This window comes from Dendropsophus ebraccatus, chromosome 5 (assembly GCF_027789765.1).
Source record: "Dendropsophus ebraccatus isolate aDenEbr1 chromosome 5, aDenEbr1.pat, whole genome shotgun sequence".
Lineage (NCBI taxonomy): Eukaryota > Metazoa > Chordata > Amphibia > Anura > Hylidae > Dendropsophus > Dendropsophus ebraccatus.
The window spans coordinates 139,758,411-139,781,958 of record NC_091458.1 but is presented as its reverse complement, the minus strand read 5'-3'; the positions used below and the strand labels follow the sequence as shown (position 1 = coordinate 139,781,958).

The window sequence follows — 23,548 nt, the reverse complement described above, 5'->3', positions numbered from 1 at the left end:
ATGGAATATATAGGACTCTGGGTAGGAGCCAGTCTGCTTCATTATATATATATATATATATATATATATATAATTTATTTTTTTCCCCCTACTTTTATGTACTGGATATTTGTGCAGTTATAATTTTTTTCCCACCACCTAAAATGTTGGTGTGTCTATATATACACATATATATATATATTTTCTCAAATGCATTTGCCACGATTTACATCTACTTAAAAAAAAAAAAGAAAGTTGTGTGGGAGTTGTGAAGAGAGGAGACAGGCCGGGCACTTTGTAACAATACAGTCCACACCTCAACCAGCCAACAATGGTCGCTCCTCAATCAATAATCCTGCTTCTAATTTAATTTGTGTTGTATTCTGCCTGAGCCAAAAACCACATGTAAACCCTATGGGTGGATACAGGCCCGAAATGAGCAATGCCCAAAGGGAATAATAATGATGCATTCTGGGCGTAGTGATTTCTAAGTATAGTAACTAGATGAAATGGATACTGTACACAGTATTATTATAAAGGTATGGCACAGATTGACTATGGTATGTTATATGAATTAGATTTATACATCATCCTTTGTTATGGACTTTCCATCTGAGGCTATGTTCACACTACGTAAATTAACGGCCGTTTTTACCCGGCCGGATGTGTGCGCCTGAAACTACGGCCGTACAAATATGGCCATATGGGCTAGTCATGAAACTACGTCCGTTGTTAAATTTTGCTTTCTAGCCTGTTTCTAAGCGGACTGAAACAGGTCATTCATTTGGAATTCTGTGCCCAGCCCAATAAAGCAGTCCGAAAATTTTTAATTTCAAAATCAAGTTTAATTTGGCTGAAATAAGTATTCTGTGCGCGGCCGCATTGAAATCCACGGCCGTTGTTGGAGCATTACCGGACGGAAATAATTGACATGTTCATTTTTCACGGGGCCGTATAAACAACGGCCATTGTCTGATACGTAGTGTGCATAGTTCATATATATTGCAGCCATGGTACAAACCTCAAAACAACGGCCGTAGTTTTGCAGCGAGGACTACGGCCGTACTTTTATGTAGTGTGAACATAGCCTAAAAGTATTAGACAAGTATTTATACTACTTTCAATGAAGTTGAAAAATATAATAATAACAAAATAATATATAATAATATAGTATATATATTAAAATATAATACCAAAAATAGTATATAATAATAATAATAATAATAATTATATATATATATATATATATATATATATATATATATATATATATATATATATTAATATACTTTGGAGATTGTAGGATACAAGGATATTTGTTATATTAAAAAAAAAAAAAAAAAAAAAAAAATCTGGACAACTTTTCTGTTATTGCTTGAAAAATACGTTCCCATTATCCTCCCACTATTTTTGTAGTTGACATTATACCTTTGTTTTTTAAAACAAAATATACTGTCCAATGATATAAAATCCATGCACATTTACCTTCCTTTACTTATATCTGCTATGCAGAACATATAGCATAACCTGTGCAATATCGATCCTATTGAAGCCTATGGACGCTAGTATATAGTATACACAGTTCATAGTGTGAGAGTAAACAGGTGGTCACTCAGGAGGCCGGAGGATTTTGGTGTTTCACCTTTTTTACATTCTTTCTCCAGGTCCTGAGTATCAGTGTTAGCTCTGGATTTACCTTAGTATTAGTGGGAGGGTATAGTAAATAGCTACATGAAAAGGAGATGTGGTTATGAATACATGTGTGTGTTTATTTAAATGGCATTGTATACTAAGGAGTCCTTGAAGAAAAACTTCACCGCTGATCTTTCATCTATTCACCATTAAGCAGAACAGGCGGCCTAGCACCACAATGCAAACATAAATATAGCCTAATATTGGGTTAGTATCCGGGTAGAAGGACAACACTCGTTTTGCAAGGAAATTTCTTGCTTTCTCATTGTTAAGTTCATCGTACCTAGAAAACGAGACGATTGTCAGCAGAAAAGACCGCTTGGTCCATCTAGTCTGACCCTATATCCTGTTCTTTATTTTTAGCTCAGGATCTAAGTTTATCCCATAAACAGGTTTACATTTAGTCACTGACCTACCGCATCTGCTGTAAGTCTGTTTCAAGTATCTACTACTCTTTCAGTAAAGTAGTCTTTTCTCATGTTGTTCCTGATCTTTCCCTTACCTAACCTCAGATCATGCCCCCTTTATCTTGGGTTCGGTTTTGTCCCCCTTTCCCTTCTTTCCTTCGGACTATACAGGTTTAGTTCTTTAAGTTTTTCCTGGCACCTTTTATACTTAAATCCTTTCATATTTGGCGTTTTTGTTCAGTAATAATTTTTCAGGTTTATTCCTGGTTTATTCTCTATGGGTGTTTATAATAATATTACAGCCCTGTATTGTGTAGATATAGATCTATAATGTTTCCCATGTATATTATCTCATGACTGAGGAATGTCCCTGTGTGGAGCATGGATGACCGCTCACATATTCGGGACGTCATAAAGTACACATTGTCACCAGACTGGCATTAGGTTTCCAGCAGTAACCTGTCTGTTCAGGCTGCTACGGCTATGGGCTGCACTAATGTATAAAGGCTAATGGCTCATTTGTCAGTGGATTTGCGTGGTCACACAGCACATCTATTGCTCTGTTAAATCATCTTTCTTTAGGAGTCACTTACGGTTGCTTATTCCTCTGCTTTATAGCATCTTCACAAAATGTATCTTTTAAAAAAAAATCCCCCACAAAAAACCAACGCACTAATATATGAAGGCTTTAATAGACTAATGACTCATTTGTCAGTGGATTTGCGTGGTCGCACAGCACATCTATTGCTCTGTTAAATCATCTTTGGGAGTCACTTATGGGTGCTTATTCCTCTGCTTTACGGCATCTTCACACAATTTATCAGGGGAAAAAAATCCCCCCACAAAAAACGAACGCACTAATATATAAACACTTTAGTAGGCTAATGTCTCATTTGTCAGTGGATTTACGTGGTCACACAGCCCATCTATTGCTCTGTTAAATCGTCTTTCTTTGGGAGTCACTTATGGTTTCTTATTCCTCTGCTTTACGGCATCTTCACAAAATTTATCTGGAACCCCCCCCCCCCAACAAAAAACAAACGTTTTAATATATGAAGGCTTTAATAGGCTAATGACTTATTTGTCAGTGGCCTGTCTCTCTGATAAAGCACATTTAATATTCCAGTGTGTGCATTACTAGCCACTCTGTGTATTCAGCTCCACTGAACATTTATTAGTAGAAAACACAGAAAAAAAATCATTGTGTGAACATAGCCCTAGGTGGTGACAAAACAGGGAGGCGCTCATTATTTTCTGGAAGGTTTCTGCTTTTAGAATTCTGCAAAGTGTTGTTTTTCTTTATTGTTTAATTATTGAAACGTGAGTTTATAGCACCATACCCCAATGTCTATGGTTTTTTTTTTTTTTTGCAATGTTCCATCTTTATACATGTACTTCAATGTCACCCGTATGTGGCAAAAATTTGTGGCATTTAAAGGGGTTATCCAGCGCTACAAAAAAATGGCCGCTTTCTTCTAGAGACAGCACCACTCTTGTCTCCAGTTCAGGAGTTACAAAACCTGCACCCAAACTGAAGACAAAAGCCCAAAATATCTGCACAAGTTCAATTTGGAAATTGACCCTTGGTGTTGACTTCAAATCTGCAGCGTGCAGCTTAGTGGATTTTCCCTACTGACTTCAATGAATAATTCAGAATCTGCATTAAGGCTTCGTTCCCACAAGGTTTATTTTGCTCAGTTTTACGGCTGTCTTTTTGAAAGGATGCCAGTTTGGGCTGAAAATACTGCTGTTTTGGTATATTTAGGTGTATTTCGCAGAGATGCTTTGGATGTCGGTATTTACACTACACGTGGCTGCACCATAAAGCTATGCTTTCACACAGTATTTTTGCTCGGTATTTTGTAACCAAAACCAGGAGTGGATTGAAAACACGGAAAGGCTATGATCACACACTGTTGAAATTGAGTGGATGGCCGTCATTTAATTGCAAATAACGGCCATTATTGAAAAAAATGACAGCAATTTTTTGCCATAAAATGACGGCCATCCACTCAATTTCAACAGAGTATGATCATAACCTTTCTGTGTTTTCAATCCACTCCTGGTTTTGGTTGCAAAATACTGACCAAAATACTAAGCAAAGACACTGTGTGTGAACATTGCCTAAGGGTTGTTTGGAGAATTAGTTTTGAAGAATAATCTGTGTTTTATTACCTTAATGGAGACATATAATGGGGTCCATGTACAGGAATATGACTGACAACAGACACAGTATATAGTTACACAGGGTCTATTCTTGTTAATGGGTAACAGCTTCACACTTCATCACGAGCAAACTCATAGCTGTATGTTGGGAAAGCAAAATGGGATTCTGTGCACAGCTCATGGCTGCAGCCGAACACGTATGAATAGCTCGGAAATGGTTACTGCACACCGGTCCAGATGTACTGAAACCGTCTATGTCAGGGGTAGGGAACCTTGGCTCTCCAGCTGGTGCAAAAGTGCAACTCCCATCATGCATAGACAGTCAAAGCTTTAGCTTTGGCTGTCCAGGCATGATGAGAGTTGTAGTTTTGCACCAGATGGAGAACCGGGGTTCCCTACCCCTGGTCTATGTAGACATTGTCCGAGTGCAGCGGATTTATCGGTGTGATGCAGCTGGTGGAGACACATCAGTACATCAGGGTCAGGATATCTAAAGCTGAAACAGAATTTTTTTTTTTCATAACTAACAATACAAAGATCCAGATGTATTTACGTGTCTGCACCAGACTTCCCTCTCTCTGTCTGTACTGGTGTGATATTTGTCGTTTGGCGTTTTCCTGCCATTTATTAATATGTTGCTCCAGATAAGAGCCAGATTATAGACAGCCTCTGCTTTTTTTTTCTGGCCAAGGGGTTGCGTTGGCTCTCTGTGCACCTTAGCAGACACATTAAAGGAGTACTCTAAGTACAGTGCTCTCTGCTGCCGCCTCTGTCCATGTCAGGAACTGTCCAGAGCAGGAGAGGTTTTCTATGGGGGATTTGCTACTGCTCTGGACAGTTCCTGACATGGACAAAGGTGGCAGCAGAGAGAACTGTGTCAAACTGAAAAGAATACACCACTTCCTGCAGGACATACAGCAGCTGATAAGTACTCACATTACTATCAGGCTTCTCACAAATAGACTCCATTTCCACAAAGTTAACCCCGAGTAAATATTACAGGATGAAATGCGATATAGTTATGCGGTATAGTTTTCATGTTTCCATATGCCTAAATGCAGCTACAATCGTAGATCTACTGAGCCCCAAGGAACGCACCGTGTTACCAGCTCTTAATGCTATCACTTTTACCATTCCAGATGGGATGTCTGCATAATATTATATAGTATATTATTAGTGATATTGTCTCTTTGCTTTCTTTGGGGCCCTGAGTATGCCCACATATAAATGAACCTAACGTTGGTAAATATAAAAAGTCAAGTAATGCCTATACACCCTGTTGACAAAATATTTATTTATCAGATATCATTGGAATGCCTAAAGGAGCAGCCTGTAAGAACTGGTGCAGTCAGCACTTATGGCCTGGAACGTGCGGACATTCCTGCAGCCGCAAACACAGGCGGTATAAAATAATCCCAGGATACAATGTTCAGTGGAGCAGTGGTATCAATACAGGACAGTATACAGATGACATAAAGTAATAAAATAAGGCATTCCTCCAGTATATAATATGTGGTCTTTCCTCCAGTATATAATATGTGGTCTTTCCTTCAGTATAATATGTGGGGGCATGATCTGAGGTTAGGTGGGGGAAAGATTGGGAACAACATGAGAAAATATTACTTTGCTGAAATAGTAGTAGATACTTGAAACAGACTTCCATCAGATATAGTAGGTATATCTGCCACAGGGATGGGGAACCTTTGGCCCTCCAGCTGTTGCAAAACTACAATTCCCATCATGCCTGGACAGCCAAAGCAAAGCTTAGATAAAGTGGTCCATAAACAGGAAAATTTCTGAATATCCGTTTATAATTCGTGCTGTAATGTTCCTGAAGTAGATGGTGAAATCCTGTTCATTAACAAATATCATCAGTTTCTGTAGAGGATTTTACCCCTTTTATTGTAGAGAAATCTGCTGCCTGTGTAAAAACAATACATGTAAATAGTACATGTCTTGGGTCGTTTTATGTTTTACCCTTTTTTTTTTGCACCTGAATTCAAAACACTCGATTTATAGAAAAGAAATTGACAACAAACAAAGCTTTAAAAAACAAACGAGTGCATAAAGAAGCTTCAGCGAGCATAAAGAATAGGCTTAATAATTTGAGACTTGTTATTCTTATATAAAATGAGCATCTTTTAGGCTATGTTTACTTTTTTGTGGCATTTTTTGTTATAGAGATTAGTTAACCTCATCCCATCGACGGGTTGCAAATATTGTTAATGCAACAAGTAAGGATATTGACAGTGTTTGCACAGATAGTTTGTCCCAAGCAGATTTACTTAAAGCTAAAATAAATAAATAAATAAATAAATAAATCCATAACTTCCAGGAGCTTGGAGAAATTCCAGGATACTTTTCCAGAAGTTTTGTTGGCCAGGACAATGGTGTAAAACTAAAGGTTATGATTGGGGATGAGCAAATTTACAGTGGTCGGTTTGTTACCCTGCTGCCTTTAAACTCCCGAGTGCCTGGAAAAGCTGGATCCAGTCCTGGGAAACTGGGGTTACAGAGTAGTATTAGGGATTTATTTTTGACCGTTTCAGAATGAGCCAGCCTTGTGTCTGGAATCATTATTGGGAGATGTCTTATTCTTGTAACTTATAGCTGTGTGACATTACCACTTCTCTCCTCTATAGTGAAGATCCATGGAGAGCGGCAAAGATGATTAAAGGATACATGCAACAGCATAACATCCCCCAAAGAGAAGTGGTCGACATTACTGGACTCAACCAATCACATCTTTCCCAACATCTCAACAAAGGGACTCCTATGAAGACGCAGAAACGTGCCGCACTGTATACCTGGTATGTCAGGAAGCAAAGGGAGATACTAAGACGTAAGTATAGAAGTAAAACGTCTTCCCTCCTACAGGTTTTATAAGATATAGGCCCAGATTTATCAAAGGGTGTGAACTGCCTATAGTAACCAATCACAGCTCAGCTTCCAGCTCTGGTACAATAAAAGATTGGCTGTGATTGGTTGCTGGGGGAGGTTTACAGCAGTGTCTATTTTACGCGCTTTGATAAATTTGGGTCATAGTCCCTATTATTCACCATCATTATTATGGCTTAAAGGGAATATCCAGTGTTAGGCCATGTTCACATGCCTTTCCGTGGTCTCTGCAAAGATCATCTTTATGGCCGTAGAGTTCTGATGCATCAGAACTCCCCACAGCACACTATCAAGCACCCGGACGTAGCCGCTCGCTCCACAGTGTGCACTGACAGTGTTTTCTGCGGCCGCTATTCAATGAATAGCGGCTGCAGAAAACTGACATGTCAGTTGTTTGTGGCGCCGCGAGGGGTCCCGGCCGGAGTGTATACTATGTGTGTATGCTCCGGCCGGGATCCCATAGACACCAGGCCACCGTATTTTTTTTGGATTTACTACGGCCGTTACAACATTCGGATTTACAACAGCCGTATAAATACGAAAAAATATGTTGTGTGAACATAGCCTTTAGAAAACTATGGCCACTTACTTCCAGAGACAGCACCACTCTTGTCTCCAGTCAGGTATGGTTTGCAATTAAGCTCAATTCACTTCAATGCAACGGAGTTGTAAAATCTGCATCCAAACTGGAGACAAGAGTGGTGCTGTCTCTGGAAGACAGTGGCCATGTTTTACTAACACTAGATAACCCCTTTAACACCTCAACTCTTAATATTTCTGCATGTTCAGTAGCTCCGAGCAATGTGGTCTCTACCTACTCTGACATTGCCAGACTCAAATCAATCCTACAAATAATTCTGATCATAACAAAACGATAGATTTTTACCATCAAATCATAGAATCAGACCAATGCTAATACTGACTAATATCAATACCTTTGAATCTGATCTATCAGCCATAAATACACTTGATTCTAAATTGATCCTATTTTGATGTGTAGTATTAAGCGCACTGTTCGGAAGAACTTCCAAACGGTTCGCTGAACACTAGTCATGTGGAAGCTTAAAGCGAATGTACCACTAGGTACATCACTTTGTTTTTTTGTACATAAATAGACCAGTGCCGGTAAGGGGATGCTGGTGCCACGGTCCTTTTTTTGAAACGCCACCTGATTCCCGCACACGATGCCAGTCTATTCCCGAGCACTGGCCTGGCATGAAGCCCTAGAGGTGGGCCCGCCAGCCCCCAGTGTGGCGAAGCTCCCTCCCCTCTGTGTAGTGGCCTATCTCTAGGGCTTCATGCCAGGCCAGTGCTTGGGAATAGACTGGTGTCGTCTGCGGGAATCAGGTGGCGTTTCAAAAAAACGGACCGTGGCTGTATCATCCCCTTACCAGCGCAGTTTGAAAAAGGATCGTGGCACCAGCATCCCCTGCTGGTACCATCCATCACCAGCGCTGGTTTGTTTATGTAAAACATCCAAAGCGATGTACCTATTGGTATATTTGCTTTAATCTCATGTCATTGTTCAACACTACTAAGCTCCAAAAGATAATATTATATAGTAAGGTATTAGTTGTTGTAATGCTCAGTAACGTTTGTCCAGTTTCCATCCAACACCCTTTGTAAGGATAGAGGTCAAGGGCGACCTCAGGTTCTAACTTAACCAAAACAGAAAGAAACCATTGCTAACATTGTCTTTATTATGTTACTCTATGCATGTTTTCTATGGCTAGATATATTTTCCCTTTTCTTTACAGAATTCAGCCAAACAGTCCAGGGTTCTGGGAATATGACAGACAAGAGCAGTCAGGATCAGCTGCTGTTTCTCTTTCCAGAGTTTAACCAACAGAATCAAAGCACAGGGCCGCCTGATGATTCCTGCTCCGAACCCGCCAGCAAGAAAATGAGACGGAATCGCTTCAAATGGGGGCCTGCGTCCCAGCATATCCTCTACCAGGCCTATGAAAGGCAGAAGAACCCCAGCAAAGAAGAAAGAGAGGCTTTGGTGGAAGAGTGTAACAGGTAATGGCGGAGGCCAAGGCTTCAGTCTGTTCTATAGATTCTATAGGGTCCTATTAGAAGAAACGATTTTTAACAATTAATGATAAACAATTTGCAAATGAGATCTTTAACCGAAAATCATTCACTATATTACACAAAAAGATAGTCGTTAGTTTCGAACGTTACTACGATCTTTTAAGGACCTATTACACCCAATGATCATACGTCGAACAAAAAATTTCTTTCAACATGGAAAAATTATCATTGGTAGATCACTGATCGTTTGCAAATCTGTTTATCTAAGGCTGGGTTCACACTTTGTTTTTGCCATCTGTTTTTTTCACCTCTGTCCATGTCCAGAGCAGTAGCAAATCCCCATAGAAAACCTTTCCGGCTCTGGACAGTTTCTGACATGGACAGAGGTGGCAGCAGAGAGCACTGCCACCTATAACCTTCTAGTACTAATTGATTTGCCCTTTAAGACAAGCGTATAAACATCTTGGTGGTAGATTAATCAAACATGGTGTACAGTTAAACTGGCTCAGTTGCCCCTAGCAACCAATCAGATTCCACCTTTCATTTTCTAAAGAGTCTGTGAGGAATGAAAGGTGGATTCTGATTGGTTGCTAGGGGCAACTGAGATGGTTTCACTTTACACCATGTTTGATAAATCTCACCCCATTGTCTTTAACTTATTTTATTCCATTATGTTGTCAAGTAAAGTTCCTCGCTTGCGGAATCTGTTGCTGCTATACAAATTACTATTATTATTATAAAGTGCAATGAAATAAATAATAAACAATGTATAATAATGCCGTAACTTGTCAGACAAAGCAACAACAATGATACTAGAACAGGGATGGGGGACCTTGGCTCTCCAGCTGTTGCAAAACTACAACTCCCATCATGCCTGGACAGCCGCTGCCCAGGCATGATGGCAGTTGTAGTTTTGCAACTGCTGGAGAGCCAAGGTTCCCTACCCCTGTACTAGAAGAAGGAAGCAGCATTGTTACAGTCACGTTTGTGGTTTACAGAGCAGAATGTCTGCAGCGAGGAGTGTCTCCATCCAAAGCGCACGGCTTGGGATCGAATCTAGTGACAGAAGTCCGGGTTTATAACTGGTTCGCTAACAGGCGGAAAGAAGAAGCTTTTCGGCAGAAATTAGCAATGGACGCTTATAGCACAGGATCCTCCCATCCACATAACATGAATCCACTGATGTCTCACGGGTCTCCACATCACACGCAGTCAAGTTCATCTCCACCAAGTAAACTGCAAGGTAAGATACATTGTATCCATCTGTTATAGGGGCAATACATTCATTTCCATCTTCCCCTCTTCTGTATTTCTCGGAGAAGGGGGTCATGCCTTTTGGGGGACGCGGTTCTTGCCTGGAATGTGTTTTCTTGTTTAATGGCATTTAACCTTTTGAGCGCCGCTGCCCATAAATTCTACTATGGCAGGCTGCCACTTCCAGGGGGCCAGGGAGATTCCATATCACACTCTTTGCATTGGAATGTGTATGATGTCATGGCCCCCGATCAGGAAGTCACTCAAGTAAAGTCACTTTTAAAGAATTTAGTTTTATGCTCCAGTAAATGGGAATTTGATGTCATTTCTAGATGTTCTGTTGTTGGTCAGCTTAATGTAGCATGTAAGGGCCGGTGCAATGAATGGGATGCTGAATCGGGACTGATCAGATGCAAAAATATCCGGTGTCAGAGAGTGGAATCACCAAGGACCACATACTCCACATACTCACCTTCATAATCACGGGGAGAGGGTGGATGAAAACAATGACTCCGACTTACCTCCGCCGGCTTCAGCTCTGGTCCCTGTCCATGGCTGCTTCCTGGTCTATAGACCGGTTTTGGTTCCTGGTCTGAGAAGGGACTTGAGACATTATGTTGGAGACCCGCTTAGCCATTCAGCAGCAGGGGTGGGACACCAGTACAGACACTGAATGGATGAGAGGTCCTCCATAGTCAGGTAACAGAGCAGGAAACAGTGGGACACCAGGGACCAGAGCAGCGGGTTCTGAGCGGCAGTGCTGGAGCTGGGGGTAGGATAAGTAGATGTAATTGTTTTCATCCATCCCCCTCCCCGACAATTGTAAAAAGGGGGCCCGGCCAGAGTACCCCTTTAACTTTTTCACTGTTATATGTGTCCTTTATCCTCCTTAAGGGCCTGTTCACATTGAGTAAAACTGGCGGAACCCCCACCACGTACTCCGCTCAGAATCCCGCCTACCTCAGTATCTCAATGTAATGTGTTGCGCACCTTTGCTCATTGACATGTCAGTTCTTTGATCGGAGAGTGGAGGTGCACAACACATTAAGTTCAGACACTGAGGCAGGCAGAATTCCGAGCTAAGTCCGCGGCGGGGGTTCTGCTCGGAATTTCCACCTGTTTTACTCAGTGTGAACGGACACTAAAACTAGTACGTGGGAAAATCTATAGCCATTGATTTTTTTTTTTTTTTAATTTTTACAATCCTATGGTTCCCTGGATTTTATTTGCTCCTATTGCAGCCAATCACAGCTCAGGCCTCATCCTTACTAGCCGATCTGAGCTGTGACTGGTGGCTATAGGCAGAGATTGATAAATCAGAGAAAGACTTCGGCTGACAGATGGTTGTAATAATTTTCTGTAATTGGTGTCACTTTCTGCTCATATTCACACTAGGTTATATAGTGGGAACCTGATCCATAGAGTTGCATGCTTATAAACAATCTCCATGTACTTGAGCCTGTTTGCAGGAGAGTTTGGTTTTCTTATACAAATGCTCAGACACTTCCTCACGGCCCTTTAGCTTGTCCTCTGTTTTGAAGTGCTAATGAGAACCTACTGTAACCCTTCCTGGAGAATTGCCTTGGCCATGGATAGATCCTCTCACTTCCTCTTGCTGAGTCTACAATTACTATTACTACAAGTACTATTACATATAGCATTTTATTATACACACTTGTTTTCGATGAGACTGTCTCTACATTTTGTCTTAGCTTTGGCGCATACTTAGGGTAACATGGCGGTTATGACTCCTGCTGGGTGGAGTCTTCTAATATAAAAATAAATAGATTTGTAAATTATTGCTCTGCCGTGTGTTCTAGGCTGGAAAGAAAAACTGTTACTAACCAGGTTTATGGCCATATTACATTGCCTGATATTTAGGAACAAGCGAGCGCGACCTGCCAGTTCAGTGCTCGCGTGCTTCTTGTTCCCTGTTTGCTGTCGGAGCTATTACACTAACAGACATCGAGCAGGGGGAGCCGCAAGGAGCTGCGAGAGGGGCTTGCTGGATGATCTTTAGCTTGTCCTGGTGGCCTATAGAAAATAGTGTGGCCAGCAGACCGCCGCTATCGTTGACGTTTTTATTCAACATGCAGAAAGACAACGATCAGCCAACATAGTGATCGTTGTCTTTCAGCGTGAGCTATTACACCAGACGATTATCTTCACAAACGGACGATAATCGGTAAAGTATGGCCAAAATCGCTTTGTGTAATAGTACCCAGTCTCTGGTTTCATTTATACCTATTGATTTATATTTTTATTATAGTTTAGAATGTAGACATTATGATTCCTTCCTATGCCGGGGACTTAGGTTCGGAGCCTCCATCGGAGAATCCAGACAGCACCACAAAAGTGAGCCAGATAATCCGTTCAGGAACAGAAACTAACTGATGCAGATGGATACCTGGGAGATGCCATTGACTTTATTGGGGAACTTTGGTTTTTCATCGGGGGTCTGTTTATTTGATTGGACAAAAATTTGCTTGTACAAACGGCTTCCGGAACAGAAGTGCCACCCTAACCTTATTTGCTGTTTACTAATCCCTCCCATGATACATTTGCTGCATATTGTGTCTGTAGTTTCAATTATTTTTACGGGATCCATCTTTATCCCATTGCTGGTATGTGCCCAGGTGATAAGATTCCAGATGGGGAAACCACAAGAAGTAAAATGAAGAGTAGGGCAGGAGGTATTGTGTGATAGCGCCCATTGTCCATCTACCTGTAATCTTAACACTAACCAACTCAAAAGTCAAACAAAAGAAAGCTGACTTTGACAAGCACAAAGGTTAGCTGAGGGTCAGTGCGGGGTTACAGGTCTCTTCTCTTTCTGAGGAGCGGCCCAACATTTGTGTGCTAATGTAACTTTTCTAGGTGGTGGGCGTCTAATGAAATGTAAATGGGGATGACAAATGAGACCAACAAATGTGCACTGGTCTATAGATTCATCAATCCTCTTATTGATAATATAGTAACCACAATGACTATATCATTTCTGTATTGTTCTCGTGTTAATCCCCAGGATTCCTTGCAAATGAAGAATGGTGGGGTAAGGATAGGGCATGTATAGTGGTACAGAGATGACCAATCATTCTGTATCTTGTACCAATATAGCCCATTAGCAGGATAGTAAACCACCATATACTTTGTAGATTCATTGGTTTATGTAGCACTTAGGTACCTGCTGTTAAACAAGAAATCGGCAACTTGTATTTTGTGTGTGACCTCGGCATTATACAATCATCAAGCGGTATAGTTAGGAACAAATATAAAACATGGACTTTTATACAGGATGGTGCCCCGCATGATGAGCTGTGTCATAAGTAACAATTCCTCCAAGTAGACAGAAAAATGCTGTAGCACTCACCAGAAGTGAGCAAAACGTTTTATTGCAAACGCATGGCCGTGGAGACAACAATTGTTTCACGCTGGTGTGCGCTTCCTCTCGGCCCCTCAGCACACCGGCGTACGACAGAGCGAGACGTTCATTGCCTTCATATTGTTTGTATCCGCGGCCATGCATTGGGAATAAAACTTTTTGCACACTTCTGGTGAGTGCCGCAGTGTTTTTCTGTCTACTTGTATTTTTATACTCAAAATCAGTAACCAGGTAATGTTTGAAGTTTTTTTTTTAGAGAGTTCACCATGACAACTCGCTCTGGGGGGATCTCCTTCTATGTCTATGTTCCCTCTTGTTATAGATATACTCCTGAGTAAAAAAAAGAATATGGGAGAGATCACTGTAATTACTTTTTTTCTTTATGTATACTAACCATTGTTTTGATCTTTATGGATACTGTAGTCTTTTCATTACATTAGTTGCCACCTTATAAGTGAATATATAGTGATTTGTTATATGTGAATATATAGCGAATTGTTATATGTGAATATATAGCGAATTGTTATATGTGAATATATAGTGAATTGTTATAAGTGAATAGATAGTGAATTGGTATATGGTAATATATACTGAATTAGTATAGAACTGTATTCCTATCATATGCATCTGTGCTGCTTTTAAAGCCCTTGATGATCTTTTTGGCCTGGCACGGCTGTTGTAGTTAGAGTGATTTCAACTGCCTGATCCTATTGTTCTCAGAGAGATAAGTTGCCACCAGAAGAGTCTGCCAGTGGCTTATACCCCCCTCCCCCTGCACTGAGAACACCTAAACGTTTGGCCAAATTGAACATCGATGTGTGCGGAGGGATCAGGAATGTCATTTGAATGAACGTTAACTATTGAAGGTGTATGGCCACCTCTAGATACAATTGGAAGCGGCACATTCACATTGCATAAATTAACCCACCAATATTAACTGGAAAAGAAATCTACGGTATTATCAGGCTCTCTCCAATTGCAGATGTCTATTTCCAACAGACCTGTTCAAAAGAGGTCTCTGGCCGTAAGCTTTTCCCTTTTTGCCATGTCTGTGGATCTGTCCATTCATTTCTATGAAAGTGACAGTAACATCAGATGGGGTCATAGGTGCATTAAAAAAAAAATTCTATTTCTTATATTTTCTTGAGAGACGTGTATTGGCAAGTGCAAAGAGTGCAATAAAATATACTCGTAACACTCATTACATAGACGTAAAAGGATCAGTAAAGACTTGCCTTATAACAGTACATAAACCCCCCAATATGCATGTGGAATATTTATGCTCTGCATTATAGCTTGTAGACAGGCAACGTCTGATGCCGAGGAGTTTTAGATTCTTTGTTACAATAGTTTGTTTTACTTCTGCCCCTTTTTTATCTTTCGCTTAGATGACTAATAGTCGGGAACATTTGCATATAACTAGTCGGGTGTGTAAATATGTCCAAGCATGTCATATCAGATATACTGTTTGGTTTACTTTTAGGCCCTCTACTGACATCTGGCCTGCAACACAAAACAAATACAAAGGCGCTTGAATGAATCATTTACAATAATAATAATAAAAATTATATATAATAACATACATATCTATATAAAATAAATAATATTAAAATGTTTAAAAACTAAAAATAAAGATTCAACATTAAGGAATTATCAGTGCTCTGTGCATTTACCACTGTGTGGATACATGACTATATTTACATACTATTATTTACAAATTTTTTATGTCAAATCTTTTTCAAGAATTTTTGTTGATTTTTTAAAATTATTTTTAATTTTAATTTAAATATTATCATCGTATCTGTTTTGATCCGTAACTCCATTGACTTACATTATAAAAAAAAAAGGATCAAAGCACATCCGTTTTTTTTAGTGTAGACAAAAATGTGATCGACCACCTTTTTGTGTACGCTTAAAAAATCGGATGTATTTAGATATGTTTCTTTATAATGGAAGGCAATGGAAAAACGGATCAAAATGAATGCACGCAAATACATCTGCTTTTTTATGTTGTTTTTTTTTCTCCATAAAACGGATGGAAAAAAAGATTGCAAAAACGCAATGTGTACCCAGCTTAATACCTACTAAACTTTACACATACCATGATCTCTGTTTGTTAGAATTTTGGGTCACTTTGCTTAGTAAATCTTCACTATACTATGGAGTGATGCACGGTGATGGATGGCACTTTTTTATTTTTTGTTATTTTAAATTTGCTCAATGGCCAACTGTCTATTTGTATTATGGAAAGCTACGAAGTGTATTTTTTTTATTTTTTTACTTTGTAGACTTTGTGGGATTTGTGGACCTTGTATACTTTGCGGACTTTTTTGACTTTGTGGACATTGTATACTTTGTGGACTTTGTAGACTTTTTAGATTTTATGGACTTGTTTATTATATTTATGGTAGATGTTGTGGACTTTGTGGACCTTGTAGACTTTGTGGAACTTGTAGACTTTGTGGACTTTTTAGACTTTGTGGACATTGTATACTTTGTGGACTTTGTAGACTTTATGGACTTGGTAGATGTTGTGGACTTTGTGGACCTTGTAGACTTTGTGGAACTTGTAGACTTTGTGGACTTTTTAGACTTTGTGGACATTGTGGACTTGGTAGACTCTGAGGACTTTGTAGACTTTATGGACTTGGTAGATGTTGTGGACTTTGTGGAACTTGTAGACTTTGTGGACTTTTTAGACTTTGTGGACATTGTGGACTTGGTAGACTCTGAGGACTTTGTAGACTTTATGGACTTGGTAGATGTTGTGGACTTTGTGGACCTTGTAGATTTTGTGGAACTTGTAGACTTTGTGGACTTTTTAGACTTTGTGGACATTATGGACTTGGTAGACTCTGAGGACTTTGTAGACTTTATGGACTTGGTAGATGTTGTGGACTTTGTGGAACTTGTAGACTTTGTGGACTTTTAGACTTAGTGGACTTTGTAGACTTTGTGGGCTTAGTGGACTTGGTAGACTCTGAGGATTTTGTAGACTATATGGACTTGGCAGATGTTGTGGACTTTGTGGAACTTGTAGACTTTGTGGACTTTTTAGACTTTGTGGACATTGTGGACTTGGTAGACTCTGAGGACTTTGTAGACTTTATGGACTTGGTAGATGTTGTGGACTTTGTGGACCTTGTAGATTTTGTGGAACTTGTAGACTTTGTGGACTTTTTAGACTTTGTGGACATTATGGACTTGGTAGACTCTGAGGACTTTGTAGACTTTATGGACTTGGTAGATGTTGTGGACTTTGTGGAACTTGTAGAATTTGTGGACTTTTAGACTTAGTGGACTTTGTAGACTTTGTGGGCTTAGTGGACTTGGTAGACTCTGAGGACTTTGTAGACTATGTAGGCTCCCCCAGACTCTGATCATGGAAAGTGTATTCTGTAGACCTTGATAGGATGACCAACATGTGACCCTGATTCAGGAATGTCCTAAATAAAAGAATGACAGAGGAGAAATTCTGTTCCCAGAGACAGATAGCTCACAAGATGCTCCACAACGTAACACTGTCAGCACAGTCAGCTGTTTTCAGTGTTGTTCAGTGGCCGTTCTATAATACACCAGCATGTTGCCTACTGTTGTCATGGCATTGTTGCCTTTCTGCATACTTAAGACAATTAAATTGTGGCTTTGTACAAGTCTTGTAGTCTTTGATGTGCCCTCATCCTTCCATTGCGTACTCAGTCACACCATGACACCCTTTGTTTTTTTTCTCTTAAAGGGTCTGCAATTACTGTACCAGTGTTCATTTATCTTTACCCAGAAGGCCTCTAAAAGTCGTAGTTTATTTTACTGGCACTAGACTGAGCCAGCAGGAGCTGTCCTACCATCCAGGAGGTATAGTGCTCGGCTATTCTGGAGCTCAGATAGGAGTGATGGTTACCTCCATCACGCGATTACAGAAACAGAGGTCACATAAGGTCGGGGTTAAAATTGATTGAATAAGCTGGAGACTGGTGCGCGCATTGATTAGATTCCATAGAAGAAGGAAATTTGTATAGGACTTTTGTTTAGGTGATACTAAGGCAATACCTGGATAGGACATGGAGTATTAACACAGACAGAACAGGTGGTAAGAAGGATTTCTGGCAGAGAGGAAAATGCTGGAAAAGATTAAAGTAAAAAATAATAATAAAAAATAATAAATAAATAAAAATAAAAAAAATAAGAAGAAGAAGTTAAAACATATACTGTCAGATATGCATAGAAAATCAGGCTATTATATAGGTGTATATATATATATATATATATATATATATATATATATATATATGCACACACACATATTCAGGGAAATTGAAAAGTATTGTGCACATAACTGAGCTACACGTTTCACAACCTCAGGAGACTATACACTGTAGTCTTTGGGGATACAAATTAAAATTTGTTCTGTGCCCAGCAGGCTTCATGTTCATAGGAACAAAGCAAGCCAATACACTAAGGCCATTGAAACACACACTAGGAGGCCATTAACAGCTGACTGGGGAGGAGTTCAGAAGTCAATTGCTTGCACTCGGCTGACTACTAAAATGCATTGTAAAATGCCAATATTTGAGGTAAAAAGTTTCAGTTCTTAAAGGGCATGCTTTCTAGAATCCTGTTGGCTAAATGTCCCTGCACGTAGGATAGGCACAGACACAGAGCCTGTACGTTGGGTCCCTAACAGCTATATATGGGGCTTCCATTAGGCTCTGTAGATGCCGAGTTTCTTGTGGAAAATTATTCCATAATTTGGCATATGATGGAGCACGTTACCCGTTTTTTTTTTTCTTGTGAGAATAAACATCTTTGTGTGAATTGGTTGCACTGACAATCCTGTGTTTTTGGGGCTCATATCCTCCTGCTGCCTATTACATTGGACAGATTGTGTTTTCCCTGCTAGTCCTATAGTATTTCCATTTGGAAACGTATGCGCTTATTGATGAAGATATGAGGTGGATAGCTATTAGCCCAATATACAACAAAAAGCAATAGCACTGAAGCATTGAGTCTTAAAGGGGTTTTCTGGGCAAAATATAAAACAGCTTGGAAGCAGAGGGTACTGCAAATATAATAAACAAGTGCCATCCTGCCGCTTCCCATCTCCCTCTGGTCTTCTCTATCTCCTGCTTCCTGTGATATCACATCACCACCACAGGAAGTGCCTGCTCAGCCAATCAGTGACTGAAGCGGTGTCCCCAACTCCTTCACTGATTGGCTGTGGGGCTGTGGCATCACCTAAACAGGGAAATACAAGAGAGTAGTGGGAGACGGGAAGTGGGGCACTAAGGCTCTGCTAAAGCAGTGGGGTGAGTAGCACCTGTTTATTATGCTTACTTTAATCCCTGCTGCCCATATTTTTTTAAAATTTTGCCCAGACAACCCCTTTAAGGTCTGATCACAACAGGTTATACTTTGCGTATACATTGGGAAAAGCTATATGTCAAACCTATACTGTAGATAAGGCTCCATTCACACGACTGAAGCCCAAAAAGTTGGGCCCACATAGGTAAGTATACTGTCTACTGTGGTGTGGAATAGCCTTTACACTATTCCATATGGTGTCCCAAAAGTTTATCGAGGAAAAATTCTATACTTTTTCTTTATGGGAACCTATATTCCCACAATGTCTTTTTAGGCAAAATAACGTCTATTATTTTATAATGACGGCCGCAAATAATGATCATTTTTCATTAGTTTTTTTTATCTAAAAAAGATGTAGCCTAAGGCTGATGTCTCCCACGGGATGCCTATACAGTATATGGTGCAGGTTTCCATATCTGCACGAGAGAGGGTCATAACATCTGGCATAAGATAATATAACTTTCAACTGGAACTTTGGGTTTATTAAGTTATTAAGCTGAAGTGAATTGTTTTGTCTTTTTAATTCTCCAGTAGTAAATACGTTCATGTATAACATTATTGGTCACAGAATGAATGTGTTCAGACACTATAAGGATTTTGTGGTATTGAGAGTAGGTGGAGAGTCCTCCCATTCCGCCATGGTTCTGGGCCCGGTCAGAGAGAGGGGTTACAGCGGCTGTGGTGGTTACACCTTGCTAAGCATTGCTAATGCGGGAAGATTGTAAAACTAGGAAGCTGGAGGCTATTGCAGTAAATGAGAAATACAGTGTGATTGGAATTACTTAGACATGGTTAAATGACTCTCATGATTGGGCAGAAAGTACTTGGGTTTAAAAAACTAAATAAAAAAATAAAACAATAAAAAAAAGTTGCAGCTGATTTAATAAGGATAATGTGACTCATCCGAGGACAGAGGGCATAGAAGGGAAAGTGGGCCGCACTGAAGTAGCTTAAAGGGAAGGTGTGATCAGAAAATCACTTATTGTTTAAATAATGTTTTTCTGTTAAACATATTTTTAAATATTTTTTTCTATTTTTTTTCTATCTATATTATAAAATAATCCTGAGCTGTTCCAGTTTTCATTCTCACCACTGGGGCTAAAACTAAGCTGAGACTTCCTGTTGTGTCTGTAGTAATAAGAGAAGGCTGCCGTAAAGTGATCTATACAGCATTGTAGCATCACGAGACACCAGTAGATAGAGGAGATCACAGGTCACAGAGCATGCTCAGTAATGTTTCACATTCATCTCAAGGGGACAGACTATCTATTGTCATCTATGTCCATGAGACTTGCTGTAAAGCGTGTCACTAAATGCTGTTAAGAACAGCTCAGGCAATATGGCAGCCCCCATAACTATGTACATAAAGCGAATTTCAAAAAAGTTATAGTGAGGAAATAGAAACAGATTAGATTAGAAATAGATTAGAAAAAAAGAACAATGTTTAGTATCTTAGTATAATCAGTAAAAGAAAAAGGTGACACATTCCCTTTAAAAAAAGTTGCATGCTTTAAAGGGGATATCCGGAGAGCAGGAAAGGTCTTCCTTCTGACCGTCTCTGCTGATGTCTCCCGCAGATGAGAGGGGGGTTGGATCATGTTGCGGGCATGATTAATAACTGCCCAATGTTACCAAGGTCGCAGCCACCTTGGACAGCTATTAAACGTTGTATGTGGAAGTTACTGTATTAGCAGAGACGGTCAGAGGGAAGAAGTGGAGCGCCAGAGAGCAGAAGGGGAAGGACCTTTCCCGCTCTTCGGAAATCCCCTTTACTGTTAGGAAGTTATCGCAAAAAGCAGTCAGGCTTACAATGGAGGTAAAATAGTTTCTACATGAAAGTAGACATATAGGCGTCTGTGTGACACTTTCCTTCAAATAGAGCACCTAATAGCTTTTAAACGGGTATTCCACTCAAACATAACTTTTGATATGTTGCTGGCCATGGTGAGACTAACAATTCCTTCTATACTTATTATTATCTATTCTATCTCCTTCCCCCAGTTCTGAGCTGCTGCTTTCTGCTGAAGACATAAAATCTGTGTGTGATCTTTTCTCTCCATCTCCTCCCCCTCCCTTCTGAGACGACTGATGTAAACAAGTCCCTGGCAGGCTTTATCTGCAACATTGTAGCTTCTTTGTATTGCTGGGAGGGTTCATCTGAGGTCTGTGGAAGGAATTGTTAGTCTCAGCATGGGCAGCAGCATATAAAAATTTATGTTTGAGTGGAATACCCACCCCTTTAAGACACAGCCTACTCCTAGTTTTCCGATAGATATTAAATTGTTAATAAAGCAGCCAGCTACAATAGCCACCTTTCACATTATAACTTTCCGTTTTTTAATAATAGGATGAATACCTTAAAGTTCTCATTACAGCTTTGCATTATGGGTAACAGTCATTTTAGTTTTAGGTCAGCTGCAGGTTTTGGTTGTAATGCAGGGGGGTTTTATACATGGTTTACTGCTTAGAGGTCTTCATTTAACAAATAGGCAAACTAGGCAACGGCCTAAGGCACCACAGATTAGGCTAGGCCAATAGAGAAATGGGACTGCTCTAATTACCTTGTGTAACTACCTACCTGATCTCTCCATAAAATAAAGATTTATGAGGGGGCTCGGATAATGCGGCTCAATCATGTCGGGGGTGCAATTGCTAATTTAGAGTGTACTCACACACAGCGCCCAGGGCAAAGGCAAGCGTGAATACAGACCTGCTAAAAACCCTGCTAGAGAAATTGCTGTCTAGATTTTTATGAGCTCCACTCTATATGTTACAGAAAGGTTAATCAAATGGGATTGACTGAATGAATTCATGGTAACACTGCTTCCTGTCTGCGTTACAGCCTAGAGAAGAAAGAAAACTAGAGAAACTAGTTATGGTGGGGGAGATGGGGGATTGTAAAAGCTGCTGCTATAGATGTTTACCCATGCTTGAGTGACCATGAATCACTAGTAGTTAAAAAAAATATTTAAAGGGGTCATTCGGTGAATTTTCTTTTTTCAAATCAACTGGTACCAGAAGGTTTTGATTTACTTCTATTAAAAAAATATCAAATTTTCTAGTACTTATCAGCCGCTGTATGTACTGCAGTAAGTGGTGTATTCTTTCAGTGCTCTCTGCTGCCACCTCTGTCCATGACAGGAACTGTCCAGAACAACAGCAAATTGCCATAGAAAACTTCTGCTCTGGACAAAGGGGGCAGCAGAGAGCACTGTGTCAGACTGGAAAGAATACACCACTTTCTGCAGGGCATACAGCAGCTAATAAGTACAGGAACACATGAGATTTTTTTAATAGAAGTAAATTACAAATCTCTAGTACTCTCTGGCACAAGTCTGAAATAATAATTTTTTATTTTTTTTTTGCTTAATTAGCCCTTTAAATCTTTTAGGAGGAAAATTATATATATATAGTGGTGAATTGGTGTGAACCTACCTAAATTTGAGAAGAAATATCATTAACCTTGAAAGGCTTGACGTTAACGTTCCCATTGTATGGAGTGCACTGTCATGCCACCACATTGTGAGGCTGAAAAATCTTTTTGTTTTATTGGGGGTAATAAGAGCTTTGAAACCATTGCTGAATGGGTTGGGTTGCTTGCAATAAACAGCTTTATGATGGACATAAAAGCCACACTTTATAACTTTTTGTGACATAATAACTCCCAAGGAGCATGAATGTCAGGACACTTAAAGGGCTCCGCTATTTAGGGGCAGTAAGCCCTCCCACGTCCCTCGTAGTTGCTGCACCCCCCCCCCCCCCTCCGTATACCTGGCGTAGGTTTCTGTATGAATATAAAGGTGGCGGGTAGAAGCCTTCCTCTGAATGGAGGTGTGCTCTTGTTTTGACAGATGTCAGTATTGGTTCTGCAAATGGTGTCTCAACTCCCTTCCCCACCCCCATCCCAGACTCCTTATCTTTATTGACTTACTGATAAGGACACTTGGTTGCCAGGCAACGCGGAACAACGGTGGGATCACTTCATATATTTACTGCACTTTTGTAAAATAAAGAAAGGAACTAAGCATTTTCCTTCCACAATATGAGGGTGGAAGTTGGGTGCAGTGGAGCACAATGGGGAACGAAATGTGAGAAACCACTTTATCGTATAATAGTGAAATCCTAAAACTTTACTTAAAACTAACATAAGATGAGGTATGTGTAACGCCTGGAGTAGTGGATCCACTGGACCGTCACCAGCGATGGCACTAACCTCACCAGGGAGCGGAGTCTAAGGGGCCGCTGGTTTTCACCAGAGCCCGCCGCAAGGCGGGATGGACTTGCTGCGGCAGGTGACCCCCAGGTCGCTACCCCTGGCTTGGTTGCTAGTGACGGCAGGCGAGGCGTGGCAGGAGCAGTAGGCAGGAGATGGTGC

At 40.2% G+C, this 23,548-nt stretch overlaps 1 protein-coding gene across 2 annotated transcripts in view; it reads left to right on the top strand.

Annotated features, from left to right (window-relative positions):
• The window catches only part of HNF1B (HNF1 homeobox B), a 50,452-nt gene that overhangs the window by 4,175 nt on the left and 22,729 nt on the right, over nt 1–23,548 (top strand). For both annotated transcript variants that reach the window (XM_069971467.1, XM_069971468.1), the window contains exons 2-4: nt 6,887–7,086; nt 8,900–9,164; nt 10,178–10,422. In XM_069971467.1, coding sequence (XP_069827568.1) covers nt 6,887–7,086; nt 8,900–9,164; nt 10,178–10,422 — 710 coding nt within the window. The remainder of the gene's footprint in view (nt 1–6,886; nt 7,087–8,899; nt 9,165–10,177; nt 10,423–23,548) is intronic.